At 45.8% G+C, this 19,667-nt stretch overlaps 1 protein-coding gene across 2 annotated transcripts in view; it reads right to left on the reverse strand.

Moving 5' to 3' along the window:
• Window positions 1–19,667, reverse strand: part of CYP7B1 (cytochrome P450 family 7 subfamily B member 1) — a 1,473,462-nt gene that overhangs the window by 136,649 nt on the left and 1,317,146 nt on the right. For both annotated transcript variants that reach the window (XM_069621114.1, XM_069621115.1), the window contains exon 5: window positions 11,150–11,328. In XM_069621114.1, coding sequence (XP_069477215.1) covers window positions 11,150–11,328 — 179 coding nt within the window. The remainder of the gene's footprint in view (window positions 1–11,149; window positions 11,329–19,667) is intronic.

Below are 19,667 nucleotides of genomic sequence, written 5' to 3' on the forward strand. Positions count from 1 at the left end.
TTCATATGTAGGTCATGTATAATATTTCCCCACAAATTAAATTAGTGTGTTTTATTATTTGAGAAAGCCCTTTCATTAGTGGAGAGTTAGATATTTGTTTAGAGAGTGGGATAATTTGGTTATTGGAATTTCTCCTTAGTGGGGCAATTTTAGGTGCCTTTGCCAGTTGGGGGGGGTTTGCATAGTGTGGTGGAGGGTTATCCGAGTGGGTTTTCATGTGCAGCATTTTCTGGGTGGGTTTGGTTAGGTAAAAGGACCATATCCGGGATGGTGGTGGATGACGAGGCCTTGCGGGAGGACTTGAGCATTATCAGCAGGGCTTCAAAGTCTCATATGGAAGGGGCGGTGCAAGAAGTGTCGGGTGAAAAAGGGCCCACGGTGGGGGAGGCCATGGCGATGAGCAGCTTCGGACAGGGCCCTTGCAGCGGTGGTGGCATGTAGTTCATCAGCGGGTTGAGGGGTGGAATGGGAAAAAGGGTTCAGGAGAAGCAGGGTGGATATACCCAAGAGGGCAGGAAGTAGCAGGGGAGCTGCAGGAGGTGAGTTAAGGTGTGGGTCTGGAGCAGCGGGTATGGGAAGGAACATGGCTACTTCCTTGCAAAGGTGTTTGGTATATAGAGGGAGCAGTTCGGCCCCGTGGCAATAGAGGTCAAGGAAGGAGAGGGTTTTAGAACAGCCCCTCTGGTAAGAAGAAGGAAGTAGCCTAGAGGGTGTGGTACAGCTCCTATCACGACAAAGCATAGCGTGGAGGAGAGAACTCCTCGCCCAAGAAGAGAAGAGGAGCAGGAAGGGGTTGGTGCGACCCGCCGAGAAGATGACATAGGAGAATTGGGGTGAACGCCCCATGCTGGCCTGTCGAGGATCTACGCGGCCCGAGGGTATGCTTGCAGCATGAATAGTATAGGACTGGGTAAGGGTGTAGAGGGGTATAAGGTTTGAAGTGGAAGAAGGGGCTGCAGGTAACAGAAGTTGGGGAAGACTGCGGGGATGATGGCCTTTTTTGTGGCCGCAGTAGAAGCCTGTTGAGGAAAGAAAGGAGGAGTACCTGTGTTAAAGCCAGGATGACATGGCTAGGTGACGGCGGGGCAGTCAGAGGTGAGCAAGACAGGGAATGATCTGTGGAATGGGTCCGTTTGGGGACTATTTGGGGGTCGCAGGGGCGGGGCGGAGTGCCTGTGGCGGGCGGTGAGAAGGAGAGTGTGTCGGCAAGGGCATTGGTGAGGGAAAACTGGGAGAGGTGTCGCCTCAGTTGAAGTGCAGACAGACAAGGTCATGGATCCAAGGGCACAGGGGGTGGTGGAGGTGCCTACGGAAATTACGGGTGAAGTGCAGAGAAGAATAAGAAGTTACCCTATATGGGTATTACAAAGTCGCTGGATGTGCATTTGATGGGGGTTACAAAGGAGAACATATGGGACAGGGAATTTGTAGACGTGTTTAGACTCTTACACAAGGAGGTGAGGGCCACAGAAGGGTTCAAAGAAGAGGTGCGGGTGCTAGCATGAAGACCAAGGGTACCGGTTGTGATTGAAAGCTGGACATCAGCATTTATAATATATGCTAGTGTTTACTGTCAAGAGTTCCCTGAGAGGTGTGTGGCCTTGCTAAAGTATATGGACGTGATTAGGAAAGCTTTTACAAGTTTTGGAGGATTTGCTTTAGTGAGATATGTTACAGATTTTAGGGCTTGGATGGGTGAGGACAAGCACGCGGTATGGGAAGAGATAGATATGGACTTATGGTTACAGTGGATGGCGCCCACATGTCCAGCCCCAACACTGCATACATTTAGTGGTTTACCCGTGCCATACCAGCCCTTTCCTGGTCGCCCCGCCTTTGATGGGGCAGGGTGAGGAGGCAGGGGAAAGCCATCAGCAGCATGCTGGGCATTTAATAAGGAGGGCTGCTCTACACCAGTGTTCAGATTTAGGCATGAGTGCAGCAGATGCACAGAATGGCATCCTGTTACACAATGTTTTACGATAGGAGACAGAGGGAGGGGGCGTGGGGGCGGGAAGTTGTGGGGAAAGGCCTATATTCCAGTTAAGGTGGATGACTTGGAGGAATGGCTCCGTTTTTACCTGGACAAGGAAGGGGCCAGGATTTTGGGGGATGGTTTTCGGGAAGGTTTGAACTTGGGATACTAGGGCCCGAGGAAGCGGAGGTGGCGGAAAATTTGAAGTCTGCTCAGGAGAATTTGGAAGTGGTAAGGGTGAACCTTCAGAAGGAGGTGGCAGTTGGAAGGGTGGTTGGCCCATTTATGGATTTGCAAGGTGATTTAGTGGTTTCTCCTTTATGGGTCGTCCCTAAGAAAGAAGCCAGAGAATTCAGATTGATTCATCATTTTTCTTGGCCAGAGGGCATGTCTGTGAATGACTTAATTGTACCGGAGGATTGCGGGATGTCTTATGCAAGTGTTGATTAGGCAGTGGGTTTGGTGAAGAAGGAAGTGTGTGGTGCTTTCATGGCCAAGTGTGATTTCAAAGCGGCTTTTCATTTGCTACCGGTGCATCCAGAGGATTTTTTGTTGCTGGGAATTCTGTTTGAGTGTCATATTTATGTTCACAAAGCATTGCCCATGGGCTGCGCAATTTCATGTACATTGTTTGATCGTTTTAGCTCTTTTCTGCAGTGGGTTTTTAATTACAGTTCTGGCTTTGAGGGAGTTTTGCATAATTTGGATGATTTTTATGTTCATCATTGGGACGGGCAAAGAGCAGGAATGCCAGGGGATGCAAGAGGTGTTTCAGTCATTAATGCTTGAGTTGGGAGTGACAAGGTGAGCAGACTACTAGAGTTTCTAGAGAATGTGATAGGGGCCTATAGAATGATGCTGGTGGATATGCAGAGGTTGGTAGGGCATCTCAATTTCACGTGTCAGGTGGTGGCCCCAGGTGACACTTTTTGCAGGAATATAGCACGCTCCATGCCTGGGGCAAAGTACCCACATCACAGAATGAGAATTTCAGGAGCTGTCAGGGAGGTTCCTAGGGTTTGGCTGAGATTTTTGGAAGAATTTAATGGAGTGTAAATTTGGCTGCAAGGGGAATCAGTGGTGTGAGAAGTTCACATTTTTTCAGATGCGGCAGGTGCTGGAGGATGTGGAGTGTACTGGAGGGGTAGGTGGTGTGCTGAAAAGTGACCTGAGCGGTGGCTAGGAGGGGATAGGAGCATAGCCTACTTGGAGGTTTTCCCGTTGCTAGTGGCACTGGACTTGTGGGGTAAAAAGTTGCAGAGTAAAAAAGTGAATTTTAATGTTGACAATGAGGCAGTGGTCAACATTGTGAACAAGCAGTCAGGTGGGGACCAGAGGGTAGCCAGGCTAATGAATGTGTGCTGCGGTGTCTGAAAAGGAATGTGGTGTTTAGAGCAATTCACTTGCTACGGAAGGATAACTGTATCGCTGATGCATTATCTTGTTTTCAGTGTCAGAGATTCAGTGGGTTGGCACCAGAAGAAGAGGTGAAGGGGCACAAGATCCCAGAGGAGTTGTGGCGGCTAGGATATTAAGAGCCCTACATTAAGTAGAGGGTTTACTAGCCCCATCATTGCAGGCTGCATACCGGAGAGCATGGTTGGAGTTTTTAAAAGGGGGAGCGCACAGTTGGGAGGGTATGGAGGATGCGGAGGAGAAAAGAAGGGAGGATGTGATCGAATTCATATTGAGGTGTATGGACAAGGATTTGTCTAGGGCAATGGTAGCAGGGAAATTAGCGGGCATTGCTCTTCATGGTAAGTGGTTTTGGGGCTTTCAGCCCAGTGGGGTGAAATGGCAAGTAGGATGTTGGAAGGATGGGCAAGGGAAAAAAGGAAAGGGAAGAACAGCAGGAGGCCAGTCTCAGCAGCCATTAGTGAAGTTGTCCAAAGTTATTGAGGGCGTGAGCTGGTCTTCATGGGAAAGCAACATATTTTCAACGTGTTTATCTGGGGTTTTTTGGGGCATTTCAGGTGTCTGAGCTGGCAGCAGGGAGAAGAGAAGATTGAGGTCTGCTGTGGAAGAATGTCCAGCTGTCAGATGACAGCGTGAATATAAAAATCTGTAAATCAAAAATGGATCAGAAGGGAAAGGGGTTTTCGGTGCATCTGGATAGAGGTAGTACAGATTTGTGTCCAGTGAGGGTGGGTGCATTGTGGCAGGAAAGGTGTAAAGGAAAAGAAGGATTGGTTTTCCAGCATGAACACCGGTCGGAGGTGACTGCTTCTCAGGTTTTGGGAGTGATGAGGAGGGATCTATTGGCGTTGGGTGAGAAACAGGAGGATTGTGGGACTTATTCATTTAGGATAGGGTGGCGTCTGAAGGTAGCAGGTTAGGTCTGTCTGAAGAGAATGTTAAGAGCCTGGGGCGCTGGAAATCAGCAAAGTACATGGGATACATCGGAGATCTGGGAGAAGGGAGCTGTTAGGTAAAAAAGCCATTTGTTGGGGGGAGGGGTTGTTGGAGAGAAGGCTCACTGTATCTTTTGTTTTTCAGATGTGGCACGGAAGAGTGGTGAGTTGCCTCAGATCTGGATATGCGAACACTCCACAGTGAAATGGACAGGGAAAGATGCAGAAAAAAGAGTTTTCTGGACCCAATTGGGGTGTAGTTATAACATGACATTGTTGAAATGGCCTGGGGTTGGGAGCCTCAGGTGGAACCAACTGTTGCCAATTCTGGCGAGATGAGAGAGCGTCATGGTGTCCTGGTGAATCTGGTTTTACATGCAGGGGAGAACGATTTGGTTAGGGATTTGAGTGTGGCAATGTTAAAAAGAACAAAGAGGGACCTGAGTTGGTTGAGGGAGATATGGCCTAGGGTGGTTTTGGTTTGGACCAAGTTGTTGCCGAGGAGGGTTTAGAGGGGAGTTGTGAAGGAAGGGGCTGTAGAACGGACATGGAAAAAGATTAACAGGGAGATTGTCAAGTTTTGCAGGTCATGTGGGGTGCAAACGCTGGCACACCAGGAGATCGTATATGAGGATTTTGATTTGTTTCGGGTCGATGGAGTGCACTTGTCACTTATGGGAAACCAATACCAATACTATTTGTTTGATGTTAGGATGACGGTTGAGGATATCATTAAGAGTTGAAGGTAGATGGGAGTGGGGAGGTGAGGCAGAAAGAACACCTCAGGCGATGTTTTTTCTGGTGCCTGGGGCATGGATGGTTGGGGGAAGCAAAAAGGGATACTAGCGCAGTAAAGGTGGGGTGGTGCTATTTGCAAGAACAGGCTATCGCGGGGGTATAGAGAGGGGGAAGAGGTATTGAAGGAGGGGCGTGGCCTCCAGGAGAAGATGGGAGAAAGCAGGAATAGTTGAGAGGAATTGAGGGAGAGGGGAGGGAACAAGGGACAGGAAGTGATGAATTGTAAATGGTTTCACTATTTAATTGTTTTGGTTGATTGTTAAAGGATCTGTTAGTTTGTAAGGCCAGGGAGCAAGGTTACCGTTCTGTTGTAAACTGTGGCCTGTGTAAGAAACTCATGGTGGCAACAGTATAGACAGACACAAGTGATCACAGTTCAAGGGTGTTTATTAAACTCTATATGCAGGTTGGAAAAGTACCTAATCTAGACCTAAATCTAGGATGGGAGCAAGCTATGACCATCAAATAATAATAAGGCAGTCCTAGTGGTGTCCGTCTTGTGAAATAAAAGGGCCTATACCAAAAAAAGCTATTGCCAATCCTTACAACTAAATACAAAAAGAGTGTGGGATAGGATTCACAAGAAAGAAAGAAGTGTTCACAAATGATAAGTCAGGATGTGGTATCCGGGGGCCTCCCTTCTCCACGTGTTGAGCACAGGACAAGGCGGTACTCCTGAGCACAGCACACTCTCAAGCTTTCCCAGAACGAGAAGACAGTACCATTCTTAGCTATCAGGACCTTCGGTGGTTAAGTCTCTTTTCTACAATAAAGTCTCTTGCCTGATGCATTCAAAATAACAAACAAAAAGTTCCTTTCTGCATGTACGTTGGGTGATGAATTTTCACCCCTGGATCCCCCTCTTCTGGGTTCAGACCCTTCTCGAATGTTAGCCTCCCTCTGTCTGGTCACTACGTCTTTCCTCAAAACACATTGACCTGTTGCATTCACACGTTTTAATGTCCTTTTAGACAATCCAATGTGGACATCCCTCTGTCAGGTTCACTTGTCAACACAATGATCATCGGGGCATCATTCTTTGCCCCGTTCTGCAGGCATCCCTCTGTTGGGTTCACGTTTGCCAGCCTCTTTGTTTCTTCTACTTTCTTACTATACAGGATTCAATTCACTTGGTTTTCTAATGGTTTGACATTCGAAAACTTTCTACTGTATGGGGGATTTTGCTGGATCCCTCTATGACCAATTTGACCTTTTTCTTGCGGCTTTCCCATGGCCTTCTGGTATCGGTAGTTTTAACAAGGGGGGAATTAACCAGAGTCTCTCGAGTGAGCACCCATGTGGTGCTGGACCCCTCTGCAGCTGGTTTTCCCCTTTGGAGTTAACAGTTTTTTGATTTTCGCTATTTTCCATTCTACTTTCATTCAACACAGTTCGGTTTCTTATCAGTTCCCCTCGACTCACCGGCTGTGATGAACCGTTTGACTTTTCTTGTCTCTGGAGTCATGGATGGTACCATGGTAATAAGTGTCTCTCCATGTCCTGATTATCAGTGTAGGAGGGCTTTGTGTACCTTTGACATCTGCTGCAACACACGCTGGCTATTGTTCGCGGTCTTATGATTTCTTTCATGGAGGCATGCTGGGCCTGGGTCGGAAATGGCAAGGTGGCTCCCCTTGTCGCCCCTTCCGTTCTCGCTGCCTTTCTCCTCTTCTTGAATTACCATACTTGGATAGCTGTCTTGTCATGCGGTCTGCCTTGCTTGCAAGTGTGCTCTCTTGCTCCACCTTTGATCCCTGTGGGGAAGGGAAAGGGTCCTCAGGTGTGTGTGATGCTGGTCAAATGCCTGACTTTGCCTAACCCTTGTGTTGGGACATGTCAGGTAAACGGGTCTGGTGTTACTCCGTTGACTTTCATGGTGTGCAAAATTGTTTGTGTCGGAGAGGGGGGTAGAGTTTCTGAGTATCCTACGTGGTAGGATGGGGAAAAGGTGTTGGAAAAAGGGGGATACCGCATGGTGTCCCAATTCCACTCCGTGATTACCCCATATCTAGGTGATCCCCCCTCACTGGTCCACTCCCAGGAACTGGATCCAATAGCGATGGCCTGTCCTGGCCTCCTGGATGACGGATCTCCAGGGACCAGTCAGGGAGACACCTTCAGGTTTCTCACACCTGTCACATTAAAGTGACCATTTCCACTATAAGCGAGTCTGGGATTTTGTGTGCAGTAAGCCCAAATGTCCGTTTGGAACCATGTGAAGTGTGGGACATCGAGTTTTCCATGTGGACCACTACAATTCTCATATTCCATTTTGAGGGCTTAACCAGCTGTACCGAGGTGCCAAAAATACTGCTGGTGATTCGGCAAACAACTTGTTTAGTTTAAGTGCACGTATTAAGGCTGTGAAAAAAGGATTCCTTAGCCCATGATAACATGCAAGTGTCCCATTTTCCAAACATCTATTTGGTGCCATCTATTATGTGAAAGATGTAGCTACACCCCTCCCTGCCTCCTTTCCTAGAGCGGTTTCCTTAAGGAGTATGCAAAGTTGCCCTTCATAGGAGCATTGCATCAAGCACACTGCACGCCTTAGCAGTGACAGAAGACAATAACAACAAACTATCCAGCAAAGAATGTGCAGGGAAAGCACCACAGTATTCAAAGTATTCAATTTGCATGCAGGTGGCGCACTTCAGGTGCTGCATTAAGGCTGAGCCAGGGTGGATTAATTTCCAGTCTTTTGATATTCATTAACTCTAGCTTCAGGGGAAAAAATGCAAGGAGATGACACAATTACCCTCCGCGCTTCACTGTGGCGCAACAGCTTTGCAATCTCGGCTCACAACTCCATCCTAATTGATGAAGAAAGGGCGAATATCCATGAGGAGAGGTGAAAAAGCATAAGTTTCAAGTACAGCCCTGACATTATCTGGCTTCAAAAAGTCAATGACGTTTAGGAGCCACTTAACTAAATGACCCATATTATTTGATATTTAAACAACCATCCATCCTTGCGTTCTCTACAGCCAAGAAATAATCTGTCACAGAACAAACCCCTCCATTTAGGATAACGTGCATGGCAGAGCATGAATTTATCAATCCTTCGAAAGAGCAAACTTGAAATCGCATCACCTTATTAGTAGAAGTTCATACTTCCCAACATTCTGTGATCAGAAAAATGTAGGTTATTTCAAGTTTCAAAAATAATACTTCACATAACAATTACATCACATGTAAATACGAAACATACATTGTTGGCACCACTGGAGCATTCTAAATTACACAACCAATCAAACAGCACGACATGGAAAGATATTCAAATGTTTAAAATGTATAATTCTGAATGGTAAGTTAACACCAAATTCAATTACCTAACTTCACAGAAGGTAATCACACAGAGCTAGGAGGCAACGTTTGTCACTGCTCTGTAGCAGCAGAATGGGCAATACATATGTATTTCTGCAGTGCAAGATGAATAACTGAACAACGTGGAGACTGATACCCTCCTCAGTCTGATATTTAGATGCTGTGGGATGGTGGTTTACCTAAGGCCTGTCCCAGCAATAGTGCAGGGCCAGGGTCACATAGCTGTCAGGTCAGTGGATTGGTCTGAGCCCATCACTCAAATAATCACTTACCCGCCCACCACACAGACAAACTAATGTGTTGCATGCTTTGTCCTGGGCTGGTCTCAATCAGCCTGCCTTAGAGTCACATATATTACCTGCCCCTGTAAAAAGCAGTAGGATCTGTCACCCAAATCTGTAGGCGGTAGGACTGCTTAAAAAGCAGTAGCCTACTGCTTAAATCAGTAGGGTTGGCAAGTCTGGAAGTTTTGCATCTTTTCACCTGCAAGACTGTTAGAAACGTAGCAAGGAGATGAACAATTTGTTCCGTGAGAAGCAGTGCTGGTCATTGGGCCGGCTCTCGCCGGATCTGAGATCCGGCACGATGTGAAGCCGGATCTCAGGATCTGGCCAGAGTCGGCCGCCCCAAACACCAAACCCATGCTCTGCAGCTGGGTTGAAAAAAACATAAATGAAAAAAAGAAAACCAGCTCGTAAAAAAAAAAAGCGCCCTCAATGGCATGACATAGGGGGGCGGAGCAGCTCATTGCCGCCAAGAGCGCTCTCTGGCTCCGCCCCCTACCTGTACACAACAGCAGGACACCAGGACAGGCCTTCTTAAGGATGACTAGGCCTGCCTGGCCTGCACTTACCATGCACCATCTTGAGGAGCCGGAGTTGCCAGGTTGTCGCCGACCTCGCTGACACTGTTGCACTGGTAAGTTTTGCTTTCCTCATCCAGGCACGCATCACAGACTACACTGTGGGGCCCAGAAGGGGGGGGCTGGAGCTTCGAGCAGCTCAGCCCCGACCTTTGTGGGCCTGGCAGATCCAATCTGCCCTCTGCGAGCACACAGAGCAGATTACCTTTGCTTTGGGCTCAGTGCTCGCACAGGGCAGAGACCGTGTAAACATTGCTTTTAATGCAACATTCAGAGTATTTGAAAGATAGTATAAGATATTCAAGTTTACCTCAGTACTCTCATGGTACTAAGGTAAATTTCAATATCTTTAAACTACCCTAAATGTTGCATTAAAAGCAATGTTTACACAGTCTCTGCCCTGTGCGAGCACTGTGCACAAAGCAAAGGTAATCTGCTCTGTGTGCAGTGTGCTCGCACGGGGCAATCTAAAATAACTAACGCTGGCTAAAGTGACCTGGACCACACCGGAAGAGATTCATTCCCGCTCTAAAAAATTGTGACAATTAAAACATTGTTGAAAATTAATACATGATAGATGGATGAATACTGCTTATAATGGCTGTATTAGTTAACAGCTTTGTGTTAAAGATAGTGAGCATTGTTTCCTGATATAACTGGGAAGTGCAAACGAATAGCCTTTTTTAAAAAGAAAAAGCAATTATGTATGTTCTTAATGAAAATGGACATGTATGAAATACCCTTTTGTGGTATAATTGTATAGGAAGTGCATTTACAATTCATGAATGAAAGTCTATGTAACGCAAGTGTAACACAGTAATGAATAACTCATTACTATTGTGTATCATAGATATCACTAGTGACCTTGAGGGCATTCCATACATCATTTGTGATCCATTAGTGCTAAAGAAGGAATCCCACTTGGTTCCGTCTACTGTAAACTGATGAGACTCTAAAAGATTCCCTTTAATTGTCTATTTTGTATAGTTCTGTATACCAATCAATTAGTTACTGAACTTCCTCATTAATGCACAAATGGCATTTTGTGTGTGCAATATCTCCCCAGCCTCTTGATATAATTGGCCATAGGGCACTATCTACTATACACTTTATTGGCTGGTCTTGTTGTATCCAGCAATAATCTTATCACCTTCTTTCCTTTTCACAACGTTTGAGTACATTAGCATCTTGATGTCAAAAAGCGATTTAATAGCTTTTCAAGTAACATTTAGGGGCTCATGTTGGCCAAATTAGTAATTTGTCAGCAGTTTGCCATTACGGTTACATGTTTGAGACATGGTTCAAAGGCCCTAACTTTCAGAACGGCGCGGGGCCTCCCAGGTCTTCCACACAATAGCTAGTCTGCGGTCTCTGTCCACCTGCCGTCTGTGAAGGCTGGTCTTTGTGGTGACAGAGGCTTCACTTCACTTCTCCAGGCAGTCTCTGCGGCTGTCCTGGACTTGCCCCTTTAAGGGGGATCTTGGTGGGATTTGTGGGGAGCGGTGCAGGCCAGTAGGGAACATAGTTCCACTACTTCACTTTGACCACTGATTGAAGACATTGAGCTGCTTTAAACTTATTTTGGACCTTAACTTTGAATGGAGGTCACCTGCCAGCTCCGGCCCCTCCAAACCCTGCCTCCTCGGACACCGCCCACCCAAAAACTCTGCCCCCACCTCAGGCCTTGTGGTATCCCCCACCAGATTTTTTCCATTTCCCATTTCCACCACTGAGGAGAAGAAATGTCATTGAAATTAAAAAGGGAAACAACAACTGTCAATATAAGATTTGTGTGCTGTACGTGCAAGGAGTGTCTTGCACCAGTTGAATGTTTACCTCGGGATCACTGTAAACCTCCGGGTCATTGTGCAACGTCTGGGGGAACAGCGCCACGAAGTCCCCCTTCCTCAGAGCGGCTCGTTGTTCCCCCTCTAACTTCAGAACAAAATCCTCCTGCACGACCCGGATGTTCATGGAAGCCGTGCACATCCGGAAGCTCTCGTGTATGGCGCTGCCTGCAGGATGAGCAAGAGAGAAAAGAAAGGACGGGAGAAGGTTACTTATAATAAAATAAAGATTGAGACAGAAAGGCGAGCATACTTTCACCAGAGAACACAAACAGTGCGTAGGCATTCAGAGATAACGTGAGCAACAAGATAGGAAGGAACAGGTAAGCATTGAGGCCTTGTCCCCTGGCTTCAGCCGTCTCTATCACGGTAATAGCAAGACGTTTTGGTGGGAAGTAAGAACTGAGTTTCAATTTACCAATAAAGGCCCAACATTGAGCCACCTTTACCCATTTTAATTATAAAGTACATGCAGTGCTCCCACGGCAAGGATATACAATAGAATCACGAACATGAATGAAAATCGAGCAATCTACGGTGGAGCCCGTGAATTTCGTAGAGACGGCCGAACTGTCTAAACCCTTATGAATTTACTGACGTCACCATGCGCGGTAATTAAGAACTAAGGATTTGGGAGGGGGGCGGGGGATAGAGGTGCCTATGCCGTTTCTACAACACTCTGCAAATAGTAGTTGGATATCCTTTTTTGTTGTTGTAAAAGTCATGATGTAGAAATAAATGTACTCGTCTTTCCCGGGCCAGCATTCTCCCTCATACAGTCCTTGCCTTGGAGGCGCACTGGAGCTGAATGTCCTTGGTTTCCCAGTGGCCTTCACCTTTTGATCCCAGCAAGGCAGATTTTATGGCTAATTTCCGTCAATTTATCCTGGCAGTTTGAGGAGGAATTCCACCAGGAATAATATGCATAATTTGCATAACTCATTTTAGTTGCAATGCATATCCGCGTATATCTCCTGTCGGGGCCTGCATCTCTCACTTTGTAATGGCCGATTATACAAGGGTGCTGTAATGTTTTGACTGGCGTCACTTTCATCTCGAGGATAAAGGCATCACAAAGAAATAAAGGAAAGGGCCGGAGTTGGCACATTCCAAAGTCACGCCTTGCTTTGTTGGAGTGAAATAAACCAAAGAATAGACTATGGTATGGGAGATTCGATCAGCCTTTCATTAAAAGGTTAGCAGTCATAGACAGTCACAGCGCGGGGGAGATATATGTGCAAAAAAAAATATAAACAAATGTTCTTTCAGGAAAAATTAAATCTGGTCCACCATGCATAGCAAATAAAGCGGCCTTGGATGCTTTGTCGCAGAAGGTTTTTCCTTAAGCGTGCATTTGTCTAAAGAAATGAGGCTGCGGTCAGCTCTGTGTGGCCAGCGCTGTGATTCAATGTGACGTACTGTGAGTCTGTGCATATTCTTTTGGACTGCCTTCGTTACTATAATCAGGCAGAGTCAAATCGGCTTGTTGGTGACGAAGCCAGAAAAGGACCCTAGTTCCAGAATATGGCCTCCACTGCAGATAGCCACAAGGCACCTGACACGATAGATTTCAACTGGCAGTGCGCTCCGGTTAGAAAATGAGGAGAAAAAAAAAACTTTCCACGCTACAAAGCAATGGACCAGCCTCCACTGTTTGGCTGTTGGCAGCCATAGAAATACGAAGCTGAATCACGCCTTTCTGGTGTCGGGTCTGAAGATGGTAGCTGACATATGCGGCCTTACTGCTCGCCCAAGATACGAAACAGGGAGAGGAAAGAAATGCAAAATTATTCTAGGACAGCTGCTGTGAAATAGCAGGTTCGCCTTTAACAGCCTGGGCTACACCGTCACATCCTATTGGCTGACAACCTTCCAGGATGCCTGGCTGTCCTGGTGCCCAATGCAGTATCACAAATGACAATTGGGCAAGCATATCTTATGCGGAAGTTAATCACAATAATGGAGCTCCAAGTGTAGCGTAGCAGTCAAATGACAAATACGTTTTACCTTCCAGTACCAGTTATGTGTGGAGGACGCGGTTGGCTGAGGCTCTGTGCACTCATCCTGATAATTATTCGATGACAAAGGTAATGACTCACATGATGAGCAACAAAGGAAAATGGGTTTCTATGGATCTTCTGGCTAAAGTAACAAAACAAAGAAAGGACTGCTCTCCACATTCTCTGTAGGACAACGGCAAGAGCTGTACATTGCAAAATACAGCAGCATTGCAAAACGCGAACCTGCACTTGCAGTTGTCATAGTTGAGCAGCCACCAGCCAGTGCTGCTTACAGACCAGCTGGGTAGCTTGGGAGGGCTCCCAGTCTGCACCGCGAGGTACTGTAAATTACCCGGCAGGGCAGAGCAACATCTGTTTCTGTGCTGTTTCCGAACAAACAAGGCAATTTGAGGCATACCTAGGGATAGCCAGGCGGCACACGCACGCCACCCTCGTGTCCCCCACGGAACGCACACGAATTTCAACATTATTCTACAAGTTTGACAGAGTGGTGAAGGCACGTTTACTGATAAAGGAATTCCCGGGGAGCATTTTAATTTCCTATCCAGAGAGACAGAGAGGATCAATAGGGCAGACAGCATGCTGTGTTATTTATTCTTAGAATCCTCCCATCTCTGCTTTTAAAGTAAAGCAGTCATTTATTTCTATACATTTTTTTTCCTTTGAAAGGATACTGTTTCAATAGACTTATAAATATTCAATCTTTAAACCTAATTTGCTATACTTAGTTCACATGCCTTGAAGCATTTGTCTTCCAATTTCCACTGAATAAATGCGTACTAATGAGAAATGGAGCAAGCTGCTGAGGCAAGGCTGGGCGACTTGAGCCTGGCCTGCCACCAGCTTGTGATAGGCAGGCAAATTGAGTTAAAATGAAAAGGCTTGTCAGCTGAAGTACAACATGGTAGGCGAGCAGCGAGCTGTCAATCACAAAGCCAGGGCGAGGTAGTGCAGGTAGTAGAAGGTCACTGATAATCACTAGTCCATTTGGCTTTCGTGCTGGACAAGTTCATTTTTAATGAAACATGATCTCTCTCTGTAAATGTTTCATACAACTTATTGTGTATAATTGGCTTCTAATTTTTTAGCCATATTTCTCTTCTAATAGGAATAATCTATTGATTAGAGGACATTCCGAAGCATATCAATCTAATAATGTGGCTATTCCTGCCTCCCAATCACACCGATCATTATGGGGAATGCTATATTAAGGTTTCTAGGCTACTGCTTAAGACGGCAGGGCATATCCTACCAATGAATCCCACACAAAAAATAAGTTTACATGAGAATATTACATGATATGGAGAAAACACAAACCGTTCCTGGATCTTACATTGCAGGTGATTTTTCTTCTTCAGGGGGCAGAACAGGTTTTGCGCAGTTACATGTGAGTCAAAGGGTCAAACTAAGTGCCCCCAGGTGGCAGCGGCAATGCAGGATCCTGATGGTGAATGTATACATATTTGTCACGGACCGGATGTGAGCTGGGCTCACCACTATCTGGGGCCATAGATGACATACGAAGTGAAATAGAGGGAAGTATCACGAAAAAGCGGACCATCAGCCTGCAGAAACCTTGCTACGTCATGCGTTCAATGCAAAGTAGCTCTATATAAGAGCATTTCTCTCTGGCCCAGCCTTTAGTGGACTTAGTACCAGGCAGTGGGAAAACATTGCAATGCTCATCAGACAGAGTGTGCCAAAAAGAGGAGTTTTATATGTTGCATGCATGGCTGGAACCACTGGAGCCACAGTCTACAGCCAATTCCACTGTGGGGTTCTGTACATTAGTTGCTGTGTGTTCATCTGTTGGCATGGTAACTACATGAGGAATGTGTAGTTCATCCTTAACAGTGCCAAATGGGTGCACTGAAGAATGGGGTGCTCTGCATTCCTGTGATGTTGAGGCTACTGGGAGAAATGGAGCAAAGCTTGCATGCTCAGTCCTCCCCTCCAGTCCGCTGTGTGGTTGAATGACCGCAGAGTATGGCCACATTGTGGAGCCATTATCGTCTCATGTGGCAAATGTGACCGCCCACCCCTTTCCAGAGGTTTACTTGTGGTGGTGCTGACCAATAGGCGATGTATTAATGTTCTAGGGTCATGCTGCCCATGGGGTAGGGATGTACATCGCTGCACAAAGGCAGCTCTGGGAGCGCTTCACTGAAGGCTCTAATATAAGATTGACCATGTTGTTTTATGGTATTTTAGAAATTAAGTTAGTACTTATTTGGGGGTTGGGAGTGTTTAATTTGGTTATATGGTCCTCCAGGTTAAATGCGAATATGGGGTATGGACAGTAAGATGCTCATAATATGGAGCAAATGGGAAGGAACACATCCAGAGATGCAGAGGTTGGGATTTAAATAGTCAGATAGTGGAAAGGGGCCTGGATGTTCAGAAAAACCCTTGGGGGTAACTTAGGGAGGAGGGATGCAAGGCTACCAAGGGAGAGTTGTGATGTTTAAGGTTGGGCCCTGGATTTAGGAAAATGTTTGCAGTAGATTATTGAAGGGCATATTTAGTTTTTTAGGCATTAGGACTAGAAAAGGCAAATTTGAGAAGACCTTGGTTTGCCAAAAAGGAGACCTTTACTCAGAAGAAAATAGTTTGGGCACGTTGTTGTGTGCTGTTGTTCCAAATGTAAGGCTAGTGAACATTGTTTAACCTGGTTACAGTGCAGTTAGTACTAAACACTAATGTTATAGGCACATTTCTGCCTTGGAATTTCTATTAGCGAGAAACTAGAAGTGAATTCTAAATACACACTAAACATACCAGATTCAAGCAACAATGGAACAGAAGACAGATTGTCAGTATGCCGAGGACACAAGGATAACACAAGACACGCAAGACATGTTGTCAATTATAGCTGTCCAAATACACCAGGCACAATATGAAGCCATAGAAGCATGACAGCCGACCTGAAAGATCAATGAAAACAGGCCAGAACTCATCAGTCCTCATATGCACGCACACCACAGCACAGCCAGCCAGACAAGTATACAGTGATAGCTAAAACTGCACCAAACACATTCAAAACCACTGGGCACCTCACACATGTGGCATCGTAGGTTTAACAAAATAGCAACGTGACCAGATTCAAACCTTTAAATCCTATGTGAAACAAAGATTGGGCGAACTGGTGAAAAAGTGAAGCAGGATTATTTGCAGATCACTGATCCAACGGTTTGGTGACACACCAATAATTGCAGGTCACGCTTGATGGATTGAACAATGCAACCCCCACCAAAGTACACCTAAACCCAACTGACAACCCACTGCTCCTCATGGCACCCCAGCACAGAACCCCAAACAGTGAAACATTGGAAGCAGGTTAGTATTTTGCGTCTCCTCTTCTGAAGAAAAGGATTAGGTGGAGCTGAAGGTGGCAGGGCATACCATAGGAAATGGAGTCGGGGCGTGGAACCAGGAGAGGCAACACTGTTCATGGGGTTGTCTTCCCCGTATGGTGGGGACAAATGGTGCATTTGTCATGGGTTGTACCCCGTGGGAATAAAGAACAAAACCGGGGGCATTCCGAAAGAGGGCCATCAAGAGGCCACACACCCCTGTGCCAAGTAAAGCATGATATGGCCCACGGATGCAGAAGATGGGAGGCCGCTGAAAGAAGAGGAACGGCCACAAAAATGACCAAGAAGGGCCAAAGAAAGGGCAAGAGGAAGAGGGGGCGTGTCACAGAGCAACCCTGTGCAAGGGACATCATAGGTATACGTAAGGAGAATGGTGGGATCGGAAAGAGGGTGTGTAGGCACATGTACCAGAGAAAGAGGTTCCACAGAAACATGACCCTGATCAGAATTTCTCTTTTTCTATTTCTATTGCAAAAGCACTGGAAATATGACAAACGGTTAATGTGCCCCACTGTTCGGCGGGAGCATGCTGAGCTCCAGTTGAGCAGCAAGGCAGATTTTATGGCCATGCAGGGAATGGCAGAAGCATATCCTCCATCGCAGAGTCCCAACTGATAATCAGTGAATGAGCATCAGTGTTTCCCAGACACATTTCTGGAAAGGTCACAGGGCCTCAAAAAAACTGAAATAATTTGACAACACTGGATATAGGGTATCCCTGAAGGTGGTATCTGATGTCCATATGAAACCGATAGATTGACTTAGACATTGGATAGACCCTATCCTGATCAAGGAAAGAATATCATCAGAGAAACATCAGGATGCTAAATTCATATGTATATGCCATCATGCCATTGGCTAGGACTGGCAATTTGTCTTTTTAATCAAACTGGCATTGTGTATGCCAACTATCTTAAAGCATCCCATGCCTACAGTTGGAGCCAGAGCTCTTGGGCGATGGCATCCAAGCAGTGTTTTATATGTACTGTAAGGTACCAACACAGTTGGGCAACATACCAACAACTGACTAATGTTTCCAATCATAAAAATATTGCAGCATGTATGGTATGAGTGACAAAAGTAACAAGCAGTCAAAACCCAGTGTGTTTCCTGGGTGCATGGCTTTAGCCTTGCCCATGGAACCTTCAAGCCACTGATTGTGCACCCATGCATTGCCCAGTGGACACCTCTCCAAGAGCCCCAGAGTGACCACTTGACAAATCCAAGGCATCCATTTCGACCACTGGATATGGCTTTCTGCCATGCACAGTCTACACTTTGCACAGGGCATGGCCCAATGTCTGCAAGCCATCATTTGTGCCCTCTGGGCATGATCTGTAGCCATGCCCATTGCCCATTTTGCCAAGGGCATGTCCTTTGGTCATGCTCTGGTCAGCTCCAAGACACCCTATTTGCCTTCTGGGTATGGCTGAAGGTGAATGCTTAGTGGGAATTGTGTTGGTTGATGGCCGAGGCCCAGGCACCTATGATGCAGACTAGGCTTGGTCCTAGTTCTGGTCTGCAGAGCCAGAGTTTGGTTGACAGACTCAGATTGGTGCCCACTGGTCTTGCTCTTGATCCAGTGGACATTAGCAGAGCTGACTCAAGCCCATAGGCCCTGATTTAGTTCAGTTAACCAAGCAAAGGCCACACTCAGACCTGGCTCTATGCAAGCAGGCCCCCGCACAGACTGCGTTCCACATCTGCCAACTCAGATACAGGTCACATACCCGCTCAGACTGTGTTCAGGTCCCCAGACCTGGATCCATGTCTGCCAGCCCTGAGCCTGGTCTACAGACCAAGCAGGGGCCTGCAAGCCCCACTCTCGGTTTGTGGTCCCACACAGACAAGGCTCAGACTTGGCTGTGTTCAAGTTTTCCACACGCACCATGCCATGAAGGCATTGTCATTACTTTAGTGTATATCATTATATTTTGAAAGTTGAATATGGGCAGACCTAAGATAAATGGACTACAATGCCAGGGGAATAAGCACAATGGAAGATGTCATGAGCAGTGCATGTCTATCACCATTGTGAAACAATTATTGTGCCAGAGTTAGGTCGACAGATTTGTGTTGGGTCTGGAGGAACACCTTTTCTGGTTGTGTTTTTTGTATGGTGTTCCTACTGTGTGTTTGATGTGGCAGATTATCTTGTGCATTTGGCAAACTTCTTTTTATTTTGCATTATATATTTTAATTCTGTTCTGCCCTCTGCACTAACTATGCTTGTAAATGAATGTCAATATTTGTTCAAGATTTATTTAATTTATTTTCTATGCAATGTAAACTCAAAACAAAACAATATTAATCATTCAATAATCCCAATTATCTCCCAATAACTAAGGACTCTAAGGAGATACCACAGGATACATTAATTAACAATAACTGTCAATATTTATTTTTAAGTTGAAAAGTACATAGCTCCAGTTTTGCTGATCTGATTTATTAAATTAGTTTCACTTTGTACAACTTCTGTGCAAGGGCTTTGTTTGTGCCAAAAATCTCAAAGCTCGAAGTTGGAAATATAGTATGATTTTTCAGCTTCTATGGAAAAGAAGGCTTTTCTTAAGAAATCATTTTGGACATGAAAACATGGCATGAGTGTTCAAATTTAGCAAGGTCAGTTGCATGCTAAATTTGATGAACCGTCAAAAATAAAAATGTTACGACAGAAAACATTTCTTTCATGTTACTATCTAACATGGGAATCTATTCTTTGGGAATATAGGTGAGAGAAAAATGTTCCATATGAGAAACTGAATGGGAAATGCATGATTTGGAATATCCTATAGCCCACCCCCTCAAAGCAGAGCTTCATGAAACTTGTTCTATAATTTTGGGAAAGTTTTGAGATGATTTCTCAAATGGTGCAATAAGTATCTGAAGATGTATTTATTGTGACAATTCATGGGATCACGTCATTTCTCCCCTGGGGGGAGCTCCTCCCTGTGAGGCTAGGGAGGTGAGTCATCTATGCAAATTTTCAATTAGGGGTGGCGGAAGGACAGGATTTGGAGGATCCAACCTAGCTCTGTACATAGATATGTAACCTTCATGTAACTAACCACAGAGGTACTGAACATCACAACCCAACCTCTGTAGGAAGCTC

The sequence above is a fragment of the Ambystoma mexicanum genome, chromosome 5q (genome assembly GCF_040938575.1).
Source record: "Ambystoma mexicanum isolate Mex_15411 chromosome 5q, UKY_AmexF1_1, whole genome shotgun sequence".
Classification (NCBI taxonomy): domain Eukaryota; kingdom Metazoa; phylum Chordata; class Amphibia; order Caudata; family Ambystomatidae; genus Ambystoma; species Ambystoma mexicanum.